We start from the raw sequence: 18,397 nt of genomic DNA, 5'->3' as shown, positions 1-18,397 counted from the left end.
GATGCTCAATTATTCTTTTTAGTTGAAATTATTTTCAAGACTGAAAATATAACTAGCTAGAAAGATGAAATTGGCTGACCAAATTTAGTGTTTCTAATGTGAAAAGGTCAAGGAATCTGTGGAACATAAATAGACTGACCGCGTGAAACGCTTTAATCCATTTCACCCCAATTCTACCCAGAACTCAAGTTTGCAATTGAACCTGGCTCTACACCTCAGAAGGAAGCTGAATGTGGACTTTTATCAAAATAAGTTTTCCCTATGTAAAATAGTTCAAGGAATCGATTGCAGATAGTTAGAATGATCACACGAAAGTTTCTGGCAATTTTATCTCAATTCTTCCCATAATAAAAGGTTGCAATTTGCCTTGTTTTGTTTTACATATTTCATGAAGGGTGGCGATCTCTGGCCGGTAACAATGCGCTTTTCAATACTTCTGGTTGGTAGACTAGCGAAGTGTCAAAAAATGCAGCCAAACGGACTGTCAAAAAGTGCAGCCAAACGAGCATGAGAGGGGGGGGGAGCTTCCGTGATGCCAGTTTACACTCATGGTTGCTAGTTCTACTGTTTTTCTCTTCGCAAGTCTGTTATATAAAGTGTCTGTAGTGTCATCGCCAAATGCTCCTGCCTGCTGCTACTGATACGACGACTAGTAAACGAATGATTAGGTTTATTTTGTGCTTTGTATCGTTTAAAGTCATCCGATTGGGCGGTGCTAACAATGCAATGAAATGCTCACTCGTTGATCAAATTACACGCACCAGTCATGACGCAGATAATGATTGCTTTCACAAAAGACATTTGTGTGTTCGATCGAAGCTCCATATTGATGGTCCCGCATTAAATATGCTGAGAAATACCGGGTTTTCTACGTCGTTTTCGAAAGGTTTCGCGAAAATCAGTTTGTGCTTTATTTATAGAAGTCATACATTCTTATAAATCAAGTAGAGGGTTTCCGTTCAGTACAATGAAAATTACTAACAATAAACTTTTAACGCGGTCTCAAGCGGGAACCTACAAACGCCTATGTTCGCGTGATAATGGAACAGATACGACCAGAAGTCTCTACCTTCGGCCCTGCAGCTTAGGTTCATGCCTTCAGTTTGACCAATCAAAAAAAAAAAAATGCGGCTCATATCCACTAGACAACGCGGTGACATGACCGGGAACTTTAGTGATATGAGGAATCTTGCTCTCTTCTAGCATCAGTACAATACACTAAAAAGTGAGTATCAGATTCAAGGTTCGCGCGTGGTCATTTAAAAATACACGCGAATATGCGAATGTCGACACGGCCATAAAATCTAATTCATGTACGCGAAGTTACATACATGCTACCGATAAACACGTTAATATACAAACGCTCGAGTCCTTCGCGATGATCCACGCACACCTACGCCCTACGAATCTACAAACGCCCGTGTTCGCGCGATCTTGAATCGGTAACGTCTGGAAGTCCCTACTCTCGGTTCTAGCAGCCTATGTCCATGCCTTCAGCTGGACCAATAAAAATGACGTTTAGATCCACTAGACAACACGTTCCATCGCGACATGACCGGGAATTGGAAGAATTCACTCTCTTTTATCATCTGAGTCATACACCGAAAATTAAGTATCAGATTCACGATCCGCGCGACGATCCAAGAATACACGATAATATGCTAATCGACACACAATTACAAAATTAAGCTTATATACAAGAAGTTGCATACACGCTCGACACACGCGAAATACAAACGTCAACACGGGATACGAACGTCCATGCGACATAATACACGCGATCGAACACGTTAGCTTACCCAATGCCCAAGCCCTTCGCAGCGATAAACAAAGACGAACGTGTAATCGCGATCATCCGCGCACAACTACGCCTAAGATTTCGCAAACACAAAAAAGCCCCAATGATTTAATGATCGCTATAGTACAGATAGTCTAATTAAGGTTGAACAGAGAATGAGCAATAATCGAAAACGAAAAAAGCAATTTTTCCCCATTGTGTGTAAGATCTTCATAAAAATCAATCAAAAAAGCTGCTTTTTTCGTTTTCGATTTTGGCTTATTCTCTGTCCAACCTTAACACGGTCTCAAAAGCACACATATAAACGCTCATTTCTACGCGATTGTAAAGTATCTACGCCCGCAAATCTTAACCGTATAGTCAATATCACAATCAGAATCACGGCCCACTGCAATTGACCTTAAGCAGTGTTTTAGTGGGTGACATTTCTCGTCTCTTCTGCAACTGTAGTAAGTGATTCTCTACAGATCCAGCAGAACAATTCTTGAAAAAAAGTTATTCTCATCATGTAACCCGCCAGGGTAACAATTTTGCACTGGGTGGAAATATACCCTTTTTTGCGTATACACTCCGTAGAGTGTATTGTTTACGTAAAATTATGCTCACCGCTGTTCGGTACCGTTCACATTTAGTTGTAAATTTTTGTTCATTTTCGCGTTTGTGAACGGTTTTATTCGTACAGATAGGTTAGATAATTTTTGTTTTACGTTTGTGAATTAGTAACATAGGGTTTAGGTAGGTCTCCGCTCTCCTCTCGCTGTAAAAGTGATTGCTAACTATGCTGTACCATGGCAATGACAGCTATGTGGCGGTGTGTTTTTTGGTGGTTGTTTGGTGGAGTGAAAAGGCGGCCATCGAGATGGGCAGATAGTGACGGACCACAGCCACGAACAGACGTTCGAAAACCGTATTTCTTTTTTTCGGGACAGTTTCCCGCCACCGTAATAAAAGTGCAGAGTGCGCGGGCGACGGCAAATTAAAGCCGTCAGTGTATCGGTTTGTGGTCCGGGCATTCGGAAAAGTCCTGGTGTACGGTCGCCGAAACAGGAAGCTAACTACCAAGGAGCCACTCGCTTCCTCGGCTAACCAAAAAGGACCCAGGTAACACCAGTGCCGTTCTCACTGTGGAGGATTAGCCGAACGAGCCTAGCTCTCCTCCACAGTTAATTGTAAAGGAGAACGAAGCAGGGCGGACAAAGGTTCCCCCTGAGGTAGGTTACTGCGGAACCTACCTGGGCCATTCACGGGGAGTGAGTGGACCCGGCGATTATTCGCCCCGTCGCTAGGGAGGTTCCAACAAAAGAGCCTTGCTAACCTCCCTGGCTAATTGCAAAGGACCGCTGCCGGAGCAGCCAACGATACCAGCAGGAGAACTCGGCCGTTGGAGTCCCGGCCGGTCGGAAAAACCCGTCGCCTTTCCGCCGTCATCAGCAGCAGACCGTAAGGAACGACCAGCAGAGGAGAGTTTCGGGAGAATAAACGGTAAAGTAAGAATTTATTTGTTTTTTCCTCTTTTTGTTTGTTATTGTACGAAAATCCGAAATTCCGGTAGGAGCACCTAGGCCGCCCTGAAAAGAAGGGTACGCCGGACAAACAAGAACCCGACTAGTGGGCAAACCCCTACTTACAATCTATCACTTTTTTCTTCATAAATTTTGAAAGAGGGTTTTCTTATTAAAAGCTTGGCCGTAGTCACGAACTTCTAATATATCCATCCATAGCATCAAAATAATTCAGAACAGGAAAATTCTTAACTCACCTTTTATCTCGAGCTATATCTTGATTTTAACCATTTTTGCTCAGTATTTCCCCACTTGGTATTACAATAAGTGTTATAAGTTCTCCTTTGCATATTAAACTGTAAGATAGTCTCCAAATCCTTCCCCTTAGTATTAAAAACAATTTAAAATGACTTCCAATTGTAAGTCCTTAGTTAAGGGAATTTGAAAAAATGACGGAAAAAATGGCACCTACAAGCAGTGTTCACTGAACCAGCTGAATAACACAGACGGCGCAGCGTAGGTATTAAAACCAACCTCCTACCCGAGTAATTCCATGATGTTAGTTTATGTAACATTTGTAAGCTTGACTGAGCCATGAGTCTTCTATATTTTTACAATATTAAAAATATTACAGCCTGTTCGTCGGGTCTTGCTGCTGGGTGTTGTTACTCTGTCTTAGCGTTGAAGTTGAAGTTTCCGCGATGTCGTCATTGTGGATGGTGGTGTAAAGTGCTCAATCCAAAAATAATTTTATTTTACGATTTTGGAGGTTAGACAACAATGGACCTCTTGTGTAATGTTAGGATTTATTTATATATTAATGATGAACGAAAAAAAAAAATAGTAACATACGAGCGTTCCAAGAGTAGACCAACCTTGACTCGATGAACCAAAAAAATTGAATTTTGGAAAATAGCATAAAAACCGAAAAATTTAATGTTTTAAAGAAAATTATGATCACTATTCTTTAAAATACTGGAAAGAAAAATTTGTTTATTCAGTTTTCCGTGATTCATCGACTAGCTAAACATATTATGCACTCTCAACTCAGTCAATCCGTTAAATAATTTTTGAGTTATCGTGTCCGCCAATTTGAAAAATGCCTTTTCGGAGTACGATCGATCTGCGGTTGTGACAACAAATACACGCGAGGAATACATGGCTGTTTAAACCAAAAGCAAATCATCGTGGCAGTCGAAATCGCGCGAGACTATTCTAGAGGATCAAAAATTTTAAAAAATAGATTTTTTACCGACCACACCAGACGCCCCCCTTAATGCGTTCTTGCAGTTCGCTGTCAGAAGTTCTTTTTTTGTTCGTTGATCTTGCGGAGAGCTATTGTGTATCCGTCCTCATTGGCTTTTGATTCTTTGGTGGTGATGCTGGATGTTAGTCTGGAGGTACTAGCTGTAATAGTTATTGTGGGGAGGGGATTTGTTACGGCCTGATCCGTACTTATTGGTACTAGGACTAGGACTAGGCAGGCTCATATGGTCCTAGTTTTCCGTTCTAAGTTTATAACTGATTCGCTCTATAATACCTATCCGTCTTTCAATTTCATTGCTTTCGTTTCTCTTAGTCTCAAATTTGCCGAAAATAGCCAACAAAATCGATACCTTGCGGCAATTAAAACATAGTAACATAGTTGGTAAAAAAGTAGCTAAAAATTTAATTTCTGCTAGCTGAGCTGTGTCATTAATAGCTATTAGCCATCCGTGTGAGCTTGGTATCGATTGAATGCATACGTCACGTCTTGATGCTAACAAAAGTGTAAAAGAATGATCGCGTTCTAGACGAGGATTTGCGAAGTTTCTTTTGCCAGCGTCGGCAGTAAAACATGATGATGAGTTATTGTGGTTTAGCATCAGGTGGCTGTGCTAATTTTAGTTATAGTGGAGGGACTTTTCTTAGCTGTCTGTGCAAAGTTTTCCGTTTTGTCGCTACTGGTTATAGAATTGGCGCGTATGTATCTGAACTATGTACGTACTCAGCGTGGTTTGAAGACATGTGACAACATTTGATTTGGTTTTGAGGGCCATGTAAGAGGCAATAGGTTTTACCGAATGCATGCTTACCATACGAATGAAGTTTGTAACTTCTGCGAAGAAGTTCATTTAAGTATCTTTAAGTATGATGTTTTGTAAAACCCCTTGGTTTACAAGCTCAAGCTTAAAATTCGGACAGCGGTTCTTAGATAGAATAGTCGTCTAACACTACATTCAGCGCAAAAAGTAGTAAAAATACCAAGATTATACAAAGATTTTGTTGTCGACTTTTAGTGTTGAATGTAACGTTATTCGCCGAATATTTCGTGGAAGAACTTTTTAAGCGATTCTTGTGCCAAATGACCTTACTTTAAGTTTTAGCAGACTTTTATATTCTAATAGTAATATGATTTTACAAAATTCTCAGCATAAGCATCGCTTAAAAAGTTTTTCCCCGAAAAAGTCAACAACGATAAAGTATAAAAACCGGTTAAAAATAAATAAATCTTGTGCAGAAGAAATCAGTATATTGGTTCATTCCAGATTGACGGTCGCCTAAAAAAATTACTTTGTAAAAACCGGATATATTTTCTTCCGATTCTTATACTAACATTTTTTTGAAGACTCTTGCATGGAAGAGTCCCAGTCCGATTTTTACGCTTGAAGTTTATATCCGATTTTTATATTCTAATATTTTAAAGTGGATTCTACGAAGCATGTTCTGTTCCTGCGACTTTTATTTTCGGTCGTTCAATTGATCGAGGAATCACTGAATTGAATGAAGTAATGATTGAAAACCGTCACACGACCAGATTTCTCCCGCTTACCTAACGATGCGCTTACTGTGATGAATTCTCACTTTGCACTATCATGCTCAAGCCATAAAACAACTACATACCGATTCGCTGCAGATGCAACAAACGGGTGACGTTCAACAAATCCACTGCACGGTGTAATTTCACTAAACAAATCATAATTCGATTCGCTGGTAGGAATAGGCATGCAACTTTCCCCCATGCCAACCGGCAGAACAAAGGATTCCTACCCCTTTTCCGCGCGGCATGGATAGCGCGGTCGGTCAATAGTGACGAGACGAAATCACCATTCCAAACCAACTCAGCTCCCGCTGGTTAAGAGCGTTTTTAATTAATTTGATTTACATTGAAACCCTTTCGTACCTATTGTTATTGCTTAATGATACCCGTTGACGGTACCGGGCCTGTGATCGTTTATCAGGTTCCACATTTCACCGAACCTCGCCACGCTTGGACTCTCTAATCGACGTTTATCCGCCGTTGCACTATGACATATTTGTTTAGGCAATGATGAGATGCCAGTTTTAATCGGACCCAGGTAAAGCACACTTTGGCGCAGGATGCGAACTCGGGCGGCGTTTAAAAAAAAAAAAAAAACAAACAATTCACGCGTTCCGCGGAGGTACATCGACGACACGTGCCGTCGTATTGCATCGTACACAAAAGGTTGCCGTGGATCTCGTTTCGAGGACTCTCGTTTTCCACTTCACGCATAACCCGCGCTTCGTGGCATGCATTTTTTTGTTGTTGTTTTAAGCACGGTTAGGACCACCAAGTGGCAAATAGGCCCTAGCGGGGTTCACGGACAAAAAGAAACAACCTCGGGCGCTTAGTCATTCGGACGCTCGCAGAACATCTGCTCGTGACGTTTGTTCTCCGGTTGCACAATGCACAATGCAAATTGGTTTCTTGGTGCATGCGCGATAAAAATGAAACTGCCTCCCGCTACGGCCGAGTACCTGATGCAATTGGATTCAAGTGCTCATAGCTTCCCGTTGTTTCTCTTGAAGGATAAGTCGTGCGCCCAGAGGCCATTTACATATATGCAACCACCGTTAATAGTGTCAGGGTCCTGCTGTTAGAGGTCTGCTAGAGGTTTTTCGATTGAAGGAGATCCATCAAGCGTATTTCGTCATACCTACGTGGGAACTGTTATGATTCGAATGATTCGCATCTGGCTGAGAGATGATTGTATGCAGTATGCATAGTGCATTCATTTAAGAATGCAGAAGATTTTTTTAATTCCACTTCCTCGTCATTGTATCGACAAATATGTATTTCGCTCTCTATTTGTAAATAATAAATGTATTCGTATTCTTATGCAATGCATAGTGGCGGATCCAGAGGAAGGGTACTGGGGGTCTGGGTACATCCCGAAAATTTTCAACTTGTTGAGAAATTTTACATTAGTTTGAATTTTCTATTAATTTCAAACTCAAAATCTTTTCAAACCAAATTTCACCACCAATACTGATTTTCAATAAATATGGTTTTTGCGTATTTCGTATTGTACAATGTTCATTTTAGAATCCAAATTTCGAACCCGTCCCGAATTTTTTTTTTTGGATCCGCCTCTATACTTCGTATATTTCTGATACTTACGCCCGAACAATTGAATATTGTTGAGTTTTGAGTATGAGGTCATTTTTGTGGAACTTTATAGATTACCTGAAATGAAACAAAGAGATCAAATTAGCAATAATAAGATTCTGATAATAAGTTCACGTGCAACATAATGAATATATGGGGATAGCTCTAAACTTGTTAATATCTTCTACATTAACCTTAAACAATAGAATTTTGATTTCTCGGTATTTTTCTTGATAAATAATTTCCTGAGAAATACTACGATCCCGAAGCCAAAGGAGAAATGTATAAGAAATGTAAAGACACAGGAAGGTATTTTCGTCATGAAGGTCTCATATACCAATCGACTCAGTTCGACAAATTGGGACAAGGTTTGTGTGTGTGTCTTTATGTACGTAGACCTAATGTTATGTAACAATCTCAGCAATGGCTGAACCGATCTTCACGAAACTGGTTTCAAACGAAAGACCTACAGGCCGTTATAACGTGGCCTTTTGACGTTATTATTTTTGTTTTTGGATATGATGTTTCTTTTCTGAGATATGGGTGATTTTGTCAAAACAGGACAAATCAGTGCAGCTATGGTTAGAAAGCTCATACAAGTTCTTTTCTAACAAGCTATTCTACCCATGATCACATAATTGTCCCGTTTTCTATGGGATTTCCTATCTTTATGGAACTGATATGCGATCATGGGCAGTATAGATTGTCAAAATCCGTTCACAAACGGCAGAGATATTAAACAATTTATATTTTTATTAATCACTTATCAATTTTCAATAGCTAAACATAAGACCGTTGCGTTCAGCCATGAGTTGAAGTTGGATGGTATATTAAAACACAGACCACCACGTAATCTACCTAGTAGTGAGATTATAGATTTCTCATATAATTCATATTCACATTATAATTGTTGCATCATCGAGATAAACTGTATTTTTTAATCCCAAAATTATTGAGAAAATTTGACTTTTTGCAAGATTTAGGTCAAGGTTCAAAAACGATAAGTTGCTTTATTTATAATAAGGATGTAAGGAATAAAAATCAAATCAAATCGCATACTACATAAAAATAATGTCACGGCACTAACCAATATTTACCATTCCTTACTCGTAACCCCCTTTCCTTCTCTCTCTTCCTCTCTTTCTCTCTGTCTCGTTTCGTGTTCGTGGCAATTGTCACAACTCACATCTATCTTTGCTATGTCCTCATCTATTTCTAGGTTGTGCCATAATGTGTAGGTTTGGGAAGACAAAACATTTTTTTCTGTTGTTTCCGTAGTTTTTGCATTTTAGTGTAGAGCAGATCCAAACAAATTTAATATTACATACTTCATGGCAAAGAAAATATTTACAGCCTCGAAAAAAATTCTAAATATTTGTAATATGAAAAAACTATAACTAATTTATATTCAAACCTTGCTTTTCCCTGAAGATCAAGGGATATCTTTTCGAAACGTTGCACTATGGGATTGCATGTGTCCAAAAATCGAAAACTACATCAACTCTAATTTAATTTAGTATTCGCACAGTGCCATTTATATACACTACAATTAAGAAAATCTTTGGGTATCTCGAAAACATATTTAACTTAGCCGAGTAATAGGGATGTTAGAAGATAAAAAAAATTGAAAAGAGACATTCCTCGCACGATGGGGATGTTTCTTCTAACCCGTAGCGATGGTTTTAGTGACCCATGTTTGCTCTTTGCTGATAACTCTTCTAGGAAGTTTCAATGGTAGTCGCAATGAGTAGAGAGGCGGTGCATAATTCAGTACACGTTTCTTTGAATGCTCCGTATTCTAAAAGTAAATTAGCGAGGATTACAATCAGTGTTTATGGATTGGACAGGTAGTTGATCTGACTATTTTGTTATACACATTATTGTGTAGGAAGAAATGACACTGAAACCTGCAAGGTATCTTTTTCATGATCAATGAAACTAAAAACATTATTAGCAAAAAATTAAGACTTCTAATTTTATGAATGGTCAAGCCTGAAAAGCAGTTCATATGTCAAGGGACAGTGTCGATGGTCAATTGTTTTTTTCCAAGAATTTAAATACTTATTCCAATAGTTTGAACCATTTTTTTAAAAGGTTGTTGGACTCATTGATCCATATCTCCGGAACAAGAATTCCGAACGAAACAATTCGCAAACTATAAGGATGGCTGGAAAGAGACTACATTGTAATCGAAAAACACCGCTAACGACAATAATATAATCGCCATCGTAGCCTAGACACACTCCCTTCTATTTATTTCAATAAAAATGAATACTTTGAAATATCTACCTGGCTCATTCATGAATCATATGACGCCGGCAAGAAAAGAAGAACGAGAAGGTGGAAATAAAAAAGCTGGAAACACTAGAAAGTACATTGTATATTAATTAGCCGTTTTTTCAAATATTTTTCACAAATATTACGTAACTTCATACAATTCATTTTATTCGTTTACTTTATTTAAATCATTTTTTTAAATTTTCTTCTTTGCACTCGTTTTTTCATTTTTTTCATTTCATGGATTTTATTCGTTTTGTGCATTTTGAATGCTTGACAAATTTTAAATATATGATGATTTCGTTTTACTCAATTATTACATTCAGTATTCCTTTCAAGCCTTTTATTCATTGGGTTCATTCATTCTATTTTATTCGTTTCATTCGTTGGATTCATTCTGTTTAGTTTATTCATTTGATGCATTTTAATCATATTTCCATATAACTTATTTTCTTCACTGTTTTCATTTTATGCGTTTTATTCTTATTTTGCAGTTCATACATTTTATTCTGTTTATTCATTTTAACCCTTTCATGCCCAACTTTTTTCTAGTGCATGCAGGGTTTCAAAACTATTTTTCCTTGAAAACGGTGGGGTCAAGAAACACGAAAAGCCTATTTTCATAAAATAGGTGCTTCCATAGCAGTGTTAGAAGCTGGTCAATTTTTACCTTCTAATACTCAATATAATTCTCCTAGAATAATAAGAGTAGTCCAATTACGTGGAAAACGTAGCCAACGACAGTCTAAATTGATAAGTTTTATCAGTTTTCAATAATATTGCACCATAACGAAGATATATGAAAAAATAATTTTCCGTCGTCAACGTAAACTGGCCCTGGCAGCACTGCTTCATCGGAATCCAATCAGACTAATTGCAATAACTTCAGTTCTAGAGCTGAACCTTGTAGCTGGTAATACTCAAATTAATGAGCCTTACTTGTTTTTGTGAGCAAATCTCGCCTCAATCGAAAGTTATAGCTTTTTAAAAACGTTGTTGTCCTCAAACAACATGGGCATGAAAGGGTTAATAATCTAATTTTTTCAGTCTTTCGGTTTTTTAATATCGTTTAATGTTTCATTTAAACCAATTAATTTAGTTCAATTTGTTTTTTTTTTCTTTATTCATTTCATAAATTCCATTAATTGTGTTTTGTTTTTAATTAATTATATTCCTTTCATTGATTTTATTAATTGGATCCGCTATATTAATTTTACTTATATTATTAATTTAATTTATTTTATCTTTTCATTTTTTTATTTCGACCAATATTCAGCCACATTTTCTTTTTTGATTTTTAACGACATTCAATTAGCTAGAGATTACTAAGTAGCGAAAGTTATGAAAATTTTGGAGCCATAGTACTCAAGTGAGAGCAAGGATGTGAAATATACAGATCGGAAAACTAGAGGTAGTCAGGGTCATTAGAAACAGGCTTAAAATCTTAGGGACTAATCTTTTGTCTTCTGCTGGCAGGAGTCGAGCTTAGATAGTGTTACTACAAATCGCTCAAGTCTACCAACATGTCTCACGGCAAAGACAGACTCGTCCACCTCTACCATAAGAACTGTATTTTATTTATTTTCTTGGTTACATTTATTTTTCTATTTTATTCATTTTATTCATTTCATTCATATTATTATTTTTTTCAGGTCATGAATTTTATTGAGTTTTTTTATTTTATGAATTTTATCAATTTTGTTTAGTCAACCATTTCATCCAATTTGTTAGTTGGAATAAATTTATCAATTTATTTTAATAATTTAACTGTTGGTAATGTTGTCTAATTTTTCATTTAATGAACTGAACAGATTTGATTACATTATTTTATTAATGGTTAAATTTTTTTGCTTAATTAATTTTTATAGTTTTGTTTTACTGATTTTCTATAATTTATTCAGTTTATGCAGGGTTTCATTCGTGCAGGACTCGAAACTTTGTTCATCCCATTACTAGTTGGGTGCCTACTTCCAGGGCCGCAGCGTGGTGTTCTGGTACCTTTGGCGAAGTCTCAGTTTTGCAACCCATTGCCTTTCTTTTCTGTCGTTCACTTCATGTAAATTCCAGTCACAAATCTTGACCTGTATATTTATGGAATCAGTTGACGCTAGGTGTTTGAAGGCGACTAAGGGAGCAACTATTCAGAACATTGTATATTATGGTGCCAATGGCATGTATGGGAAACAAGTGTCCATCGAATTTAATAATCGGACGTACCTTAACAGCATCAGCGCCTCGAAAAAAGTCTCTATGCAAAATTTTAGCTCAATTGGACATGATTAAGGGGCCAAAGGGCAAAAATTTTCACCAGCGAAAAAACACAAAAGGACTTTTAGATATTCGAATTATTAAATGTCTTAGGATGTCATGAAACGTCGCGATCTACTGCCATCCAAAAAAAAATTTTTTTTTGAGGATAGTCTTTATGGAACTTGGAAAATTCTGCGTTTGAGTGGATACTAGTACAAATTTGAAAAGGCAGGTTTTAATTTATTTCCTATACCGTATCTCAGAAATGCACGAAACGAAGGATCTTCTCGTGAAAAACTTTATTGACAAAACTTGGCTTTCAGCAACTTTCTATTCTTAAAGTGAGATGTTCAAATAAAAATCAAAAAAATTGTTTTTTTTTTGAATTGACACCAGATTTTGGCATTTCATGGACTTCTAAGACATTTGGCATACAAACAAATTAAAAGCTGCATTTCCAAACTCAAGTTCCATCTGAATTCATCAATTTTCCATGTACTACAAAACCCATTTTTTCAACATTATACCAGATCTTGACGGTTAATGACATTTTTCCCGATCGCGCTCAAATTTTGCAAAGGAACTTTTTTCGAGATGTCAATAGCTTTGAGGAGGGTCCGGTTTGAAGATTCAGGATAATAAATTAATATTAGCACTCTATACATATAGTATACTTAGAAGACAATTCTAGGAACTTTGACCTGATGGATTGTTGATTTCGGTGCATATCATTATATTTGAATTACCAGTCCAAGTTGAGTCACGGCATTCCGGTTATATTCCAGGTAGTACCCATTTATCTTTTTGCACATGCAAGTGAAACAAAGATACTTTTATGATCTATTGCTGATTAAATTTTACGCATATTTTTTGTTCCAGTTTCTAAGAAAATAAATTGCATCCAGTCATACATCGAGTGAAGATAGATGACCAAATTATTTCTTTACTGCCCAATTCAGAGTTGTCTTTCAAATTATTTCCCCCGTAATTTCTGTTTCTTCTTTCATATTCTTCAGTTTTCACCTTGCGTCTGACTCTAAGCCCGTGCATAAATAAACTCTCCTGAAATGACCCAATCGATCCTTAAATGGATGAAAAACAAGATTCGTAATCAAAGACTCCAACTTTGCATATACAATGACGGTTCGATCATAACCGATCTTCTTTCGGATCACAGATAGTCCGCTAAGTATTCTAATATTTCGCAAGACGCAAAAACATAAAAACTGTGACCGATATCTCAAATGTTCATCTAGATAAGCTCAGAATTGTGATATTTTGTCTAAAGCAAATAAGTATCGTCACTGGCGAAAGGCCTTTTTATGAAGAACAACCGCGTTTACATGTCCGCTCACAAAGTTGAGATCGATGGTGTAGCTATTGATTTAAACATGAACATGTGCCCCTTCGACACATGGCGGGACTGGTTTACATCTTCTTCGACATCTGCCTGATCGGTTCTTTATGCCACGCGTCATGCATGCCGTATTACACTAATCACAAGAAAAGGGTTTTTGTAGCAATAATGTTATCTTTCGAGATGCCGCCAAATATACCAGCAAGAGGAAGCTCTGCCACAAAACTGATGTTTTCAACGCTTCCAGGAACACCAAACATCACATGTGACAGAGATTCAATTTAGCGCAGTTATAGTTGGGCCTAGGATGGGAACCGTCTACTTGGTGATATTGCGCAACTGCTCCTGGCATTGAGCAGACTTCAATTTTCATGGTACAACATTCTCCTTATATTTATGGTAGAGTCTCAGTTTTTCGCCTCTTTGGTGTTTATTTACTTTGGTTTTCTTTTTCAGTTCCACTTTCAAACAATAATCTGTTGTACACCTGGAATGATACTCATATCCTGATTTATTTTATGGCTTAATCTCACTTATTTTATAAAGCAGATCAAGATTTCAACGCCCCCTTAAGGTTTCCACCCTAGGCAGGGGCTAACCTGGCCAACAGTACGCTACCGGTCTGGATATAATAAACGCCACTTACGTCTCGCTTTGCGTTTAAAAAACGCACTGCAAATCGACACAATGAACGATCGTAGTAACCACGATGAACAAAATGCACAGAACCCACCCAAGTGTCAAGCAATCACAGAGCAAATGTCCTACTTGGAGCTCTCCTGGCCGGAAGATGCCCAGCACGTGATCTTCCGTGATCAGGGAAGTCACTATATCCGGCAGGGACGCTACCGCGCGGCCACCATCAAGCTGGGTGAAGCCGTTTCGGTCAACCCGAGGGCGATAGACTGTCACTTTCGGAAGAGTGTTGCTCACTTCAAAAATTCGGATTTGAAAGATTCGTTGATCAGTACCCGCAAGGGACTCGCCGTTGAAAGAGATGAATCCGATCCCCGAGGAATGGATTTCCCCTGTTCGCTGCAGGAATGCCGAGCGTTGTTCGAGTTGGATGAATTTGAGGAACATGTGAAGGTAGCTTCGAACAAAAAACGGCACTTTGTTGGACATAGGCTGAATGACATGGAAGAAGAGATCCGATTAGGCATTCGGAATTACGAGAATATTTTAGGCGAACAGGCCGGACCCTGTTTGTACCGGCATCGCCATCGGCTCAGGAAGATCGCCGCCGAGCGTGAACTTAACCGGGTAGATACGAGACCAGGCTGGAAAGTTAAACGTGACCGGGGTGAGTGCGATGCGGTCAGTGTGGCCGAGTTGGTCATTAAACATCCACACGTCAGAGAAAAGAAACGTCAGGAGAAAAATCTCAAGATGCTGGGACAAATTTATCTGAACCGGGGATGGAAGGATCTGCTATTTCTGAGATCGCTGCAAAAAGATGGAGCATGGGAGAAGGTCGTTAATCTACCTCAGGCGAAGGAGAGCTCTAAGGCTTTGTCGGACACTATTGAGAAGTGTTACAAGAGAGTTGATGCGGCTCTTGTAAGTTTACAATCCGGAACTCCACATTCCACTTACCGTACGAATCGATTCGGTTCCACGGAGAAGGCCGATTCGCACGAGATGAGCAACATTCTGAAACACCGTTACACAACCTACCGAGATGCAAATAACCAGCTGAAATACATGCTGGAACTTCGTAGCCGTAATCAACTCCGAGAGTTATTGCAATACATTGGTGACACACTTTGGAACTATTACCAAATCAAAACCGTACGTGTGTTTCCCGATCGCTACAAGTTCGTCAACGAAGTCTGTAATCTAGCAGGGCTTGCCATTGTGGACAGCTTCCAGGTTCCCCCCACATTGATGGACGAACCGCTCAAAGATAGACTGCTACTGCTGTTCAATTTGCCGCTGATCAGAGAAGAGGAAGTTGTTGTGCCAATTTTTGGCGACAAGTCCACCTACCGGGATCCGGCCGCTCCCGATTACGGATATATCGCTTATAAGTGAGTTTATCGATTTGTTGTTGACTTTTTTCTAAACATTTATTTTAAGGAACCGCATTACGATTCTGGAAAAACGAATACCCTACTCTAGTTATGCAATCGAGAGAGCATTTCTGTATCACGAAATGTGTCGTCACCATCTGGCAGCTAGCAAACTGGACGAGACACGCATCATTGCTCGGCGGGTGATCGACGAGGCGACGGAGAGCGGAAGTAATCTATGGAAGTTTCTGGGCATCTTGGCACTTGTGCGGGCAGACTGTATACAGATGAATTTGGAAAAGTTGACTGAATCTCTGGAAGAAACGAAAGAGCCTTTGCTAGCGCTAGCCGATGAACGACTTGATCATGTTATTCAAGTTGCAAAGGTGGTAAGCATCGGTCGGAATGCGACGGGGGTTATTTCAGTTCACATATTCAGCCTAACTTTGCTTTGCAGATCAATAACCAGCTGATGACGGAGAAAACAGATAAAAGACCCTCCGTTGAAATGGCTCGCGTGCAACTGAGCTGAAGTGAGCGAAATTGCTAAGCTTACAAATTACCGGAAGTGAGTAAATTTCAGCCCAACTGTGGTAACTATGGGAGGTACACATTTTAGATTCTTATTTTTTTGACAACAATAAACAAAATTACCGAAACCTTTGTTCCACAAAAAACCGCCTTTGCATATCGGTACCAGTCAGTTTTCCTCCATCCCTAAACAGTTCTCGCCAATAAAACACATAATTCCGGATTAAGAGCGATCATAATTTACAGATTAATTTTCTTCTAATGACCTACACCGAGAAGAGAGCGTATCGGAGTTCGGTGCAGCATAAACAGCATACAATATTTCACCCCCCAAAACGCAAGCGCACGTGCTCAAATCTCGCGATTCAACTTTTCCTCTTGCCACAGTCAGTTGTTGCACTCCGTATAATCAAACGGGTCGGGATCGGAATCCGCGCTTTATGCGCGCAGGATCTCGTGATTATTTTCATTTTTTTGTTCAATCCGCTTTGTACTTCCCCCAGCTCCTGTGCAGTAGAAGGCTCGGTGTATTTGATCCCCGGGTCGTTTGCTGGTCCGCTGCTGCAAGTTCTTACCCGCGCGCTCCGGTAGCTTCGAATCAACGTTTAATAATTTGATTCATAGTTTCAATTACAATTCATGCTTGATGCAGCTGAAAAATTTAATCTACGCTGAACGGGATTTTTTTTTCTCTCTAGCTCGTCGGATCTGATTAAAAATTAAACCAGGCAAAGTTGAAAACTACCAAAAGTTCACAATCCGCAAAATCAATATTGATATAAGCCACTTCTGTGCCATGGCGGGATTTTGCCTGCCCTCAAGTGTTTTGCGGGGTTTATTTTTGCAATTCTGTAGGAAAAAGATGCGAAAAAATTAGAGGGACCGTGACCTCGTTGACTCTGCTTGACAGTATTTGCTCTGATGGTTGTTTTGTAGGTCGGATTCTGGCCAGTGCGTATTACAGGCTAGAATACAGAGAAGGGTAATCAAATCTGGGCCACATAAGTGACGCGTGGTGGTCTGTTGGTTCTGCATTCATCAGATTTGATGCGTGCTCGAATTAGAGGCGAAAAACATGTTTGAAGATTATACGACTGAGATAAACAGCGGCATTTTGTTACTGTACTTTGGATTATACCACAGGGGCTGAACTTGCGTGGCAAGGTGTTACGTGCAGATAGGACATAATTTCTGCTGTGCCTCGGGTTGTTTGTGACATCGGAGAATGGGCGCGACATATTGCTAGATAAAGTACGGTTTTCTAGGAAGCATTCAAGGATTAAATATGGGCAATCAGATTAGCAGTTGAATGATGCGGATTTTCCACGTTGTAGAATTTGGTTGCTACTGAAAGTACCGGAGGTAACAGTTTGCGCTTGTTTCACATACACGTTACATGCTCTTTGGAGTGCACAGTGGTCCAGAATGTAAATTTAGCAGGAATTTTGAGCTTTTCCTAAAATTAAACCACTTAGCCTTATTGTGTCTTTGGAAAAAATTTCGTAGTTTGAGAGCCCCTTCTTTTGTTAAAACAACAGTTAGGGTGGTTCAAATTTTAAAATAGCTTGAAGATTTAACTTTTTAATCGTTCTAAATAGAGCCATACGACCTTCAGTGCAGTTGTAGAATGACAAGTTTTAGAAAAGTTTGCTGAAGACATGTAATGATATAGACTGTCTTTTGAAACGGGCCTTTTATACCAATTTTTTTTTTCAAATGGCTATAGGAAGAGGTGCAAATTTTTCGCTGTCAATTGTATCGGGATTACATCTTGTGAAAAATTTAAAAAATAGTGAATCAAAATGTTATTGTTTCTAAAATATGAGTGAATTTGATTAATTTTGCTGCGGTTTTAATGTGAGAATAAATTAAAATTCGGGTCAGGCGCGCAGAAAGTGCTGTAGTACCGAATCCGCAAAATATGTTCAAGTTGGTGGACAAAATGTAGAACCTGGATGTTATAAATTCCCATTCAGAGGAACAAACTTGTTTTGTGGTCTCCAGTTTCTATATTCCTACAAGGGTGGTGGAGTCGAATGTCAAATCCGATCAACAAAGATGTTGATCGGCAGTATGAGCCCGCCCCGCAACGACCATCGGCAGCAGAGGCGACACTCCTCGTACGTCCTGATCATCGCTGCCAGGAACTAGATATCTATCCATGTGGGAATGACAGTTTCATTCGGCTCCAGTGGATTTTCTGCCAGTGTTACCACGGAAGAGTTGGATGTCGCATTTATATCCGGTGAGCTCGTTCTGATTATTTTGACCTAGTTTGCA

The 18,397-nt window shown here is 39.0% G+C and overlaps 2 protein-coding genes across 3 annotated transcripts in view; one reads left to right on the top strand and one right to left on the bottom strand.

Annotated features, from left to right (window-relative positions):
• Positions 1 to 18,397, bottom strand: part of LOC131683063 (centaurin-gamma-1A-like) — a 485,937-nt gene that overhangs the window by 178,898 nt on the left and 288,642 nt on the right. The gene's annotated exons all lie outside the window — the stretch shown is intronic.
• Positions 14,031 to 16,232, top strand: LOC131683062 (uncharacterized). 2 transcript variants are annotated; one of them, XM_058964882.1, is made up of 3 exons: positions 14,031 to 15,604; positions 15,654 to 15,975; positions 16,044 to 16,232. In XM_058964882.1, exons 1-3 carry the CDS (start codon positions 14,262 to 14,264, stop codon positions 16,116 to 16,118), a joined length of 1,740 nt encoding a protein of 579 aa, XP_058820865.1. In that variant the 5' UTR covers positions 14,031 to 14,261; the 3' UTR covers positions 16,119 to 16,232. The 2 variants fall into 2 exon arrangements, with proteins under 2 accessions (XP_058820865.1, XP_058820866.1); XM_058964883.1 differs by having other exon boundaries at positions 15,654 to 15,985; positions 16,044 to 16,155.

This window comes from Topomyia yanbarensis, chromosome 2 (assembly GCF_030247195.1).
Source record: "Topomyia yanbarensis strain Yona2022 chromosome 2, ASM3024719v1, whole genome shotgun sequence".
NCBI lineage: Eukaryota > Metazoa > Arthropoda > Insecta > Diptera > Culicidae > Topomyia > Topomyia yanbarensis.
Note: the sequence above shows the minus strand (reverse complement) of the source record. Positions and strands in the feature narration are given on the sequence as shown.

Coding starts and splice junctions, on each gene's coding strand:
- LOC131683062 (XM_058964882.1), top strand. CDS start 14,262: ATGAACGATCGTAGTAACCACGATGAACAAAATGCACAGAACCCACCC. Junction 15,605..15,653: donor TACGGATATATCGCTTATAA/GTGAGTTTATCG, acceptor ATTTATTTTAAG/GAACCGCATTACGATTCTGG. Junction 15,976..16,043: donor TTATTCAAGTTGCAAAGGTG/GTAAGCATCGGT, acceptor TTTGCTTTGCAG/ATCAATAACCAGCTGATGAC.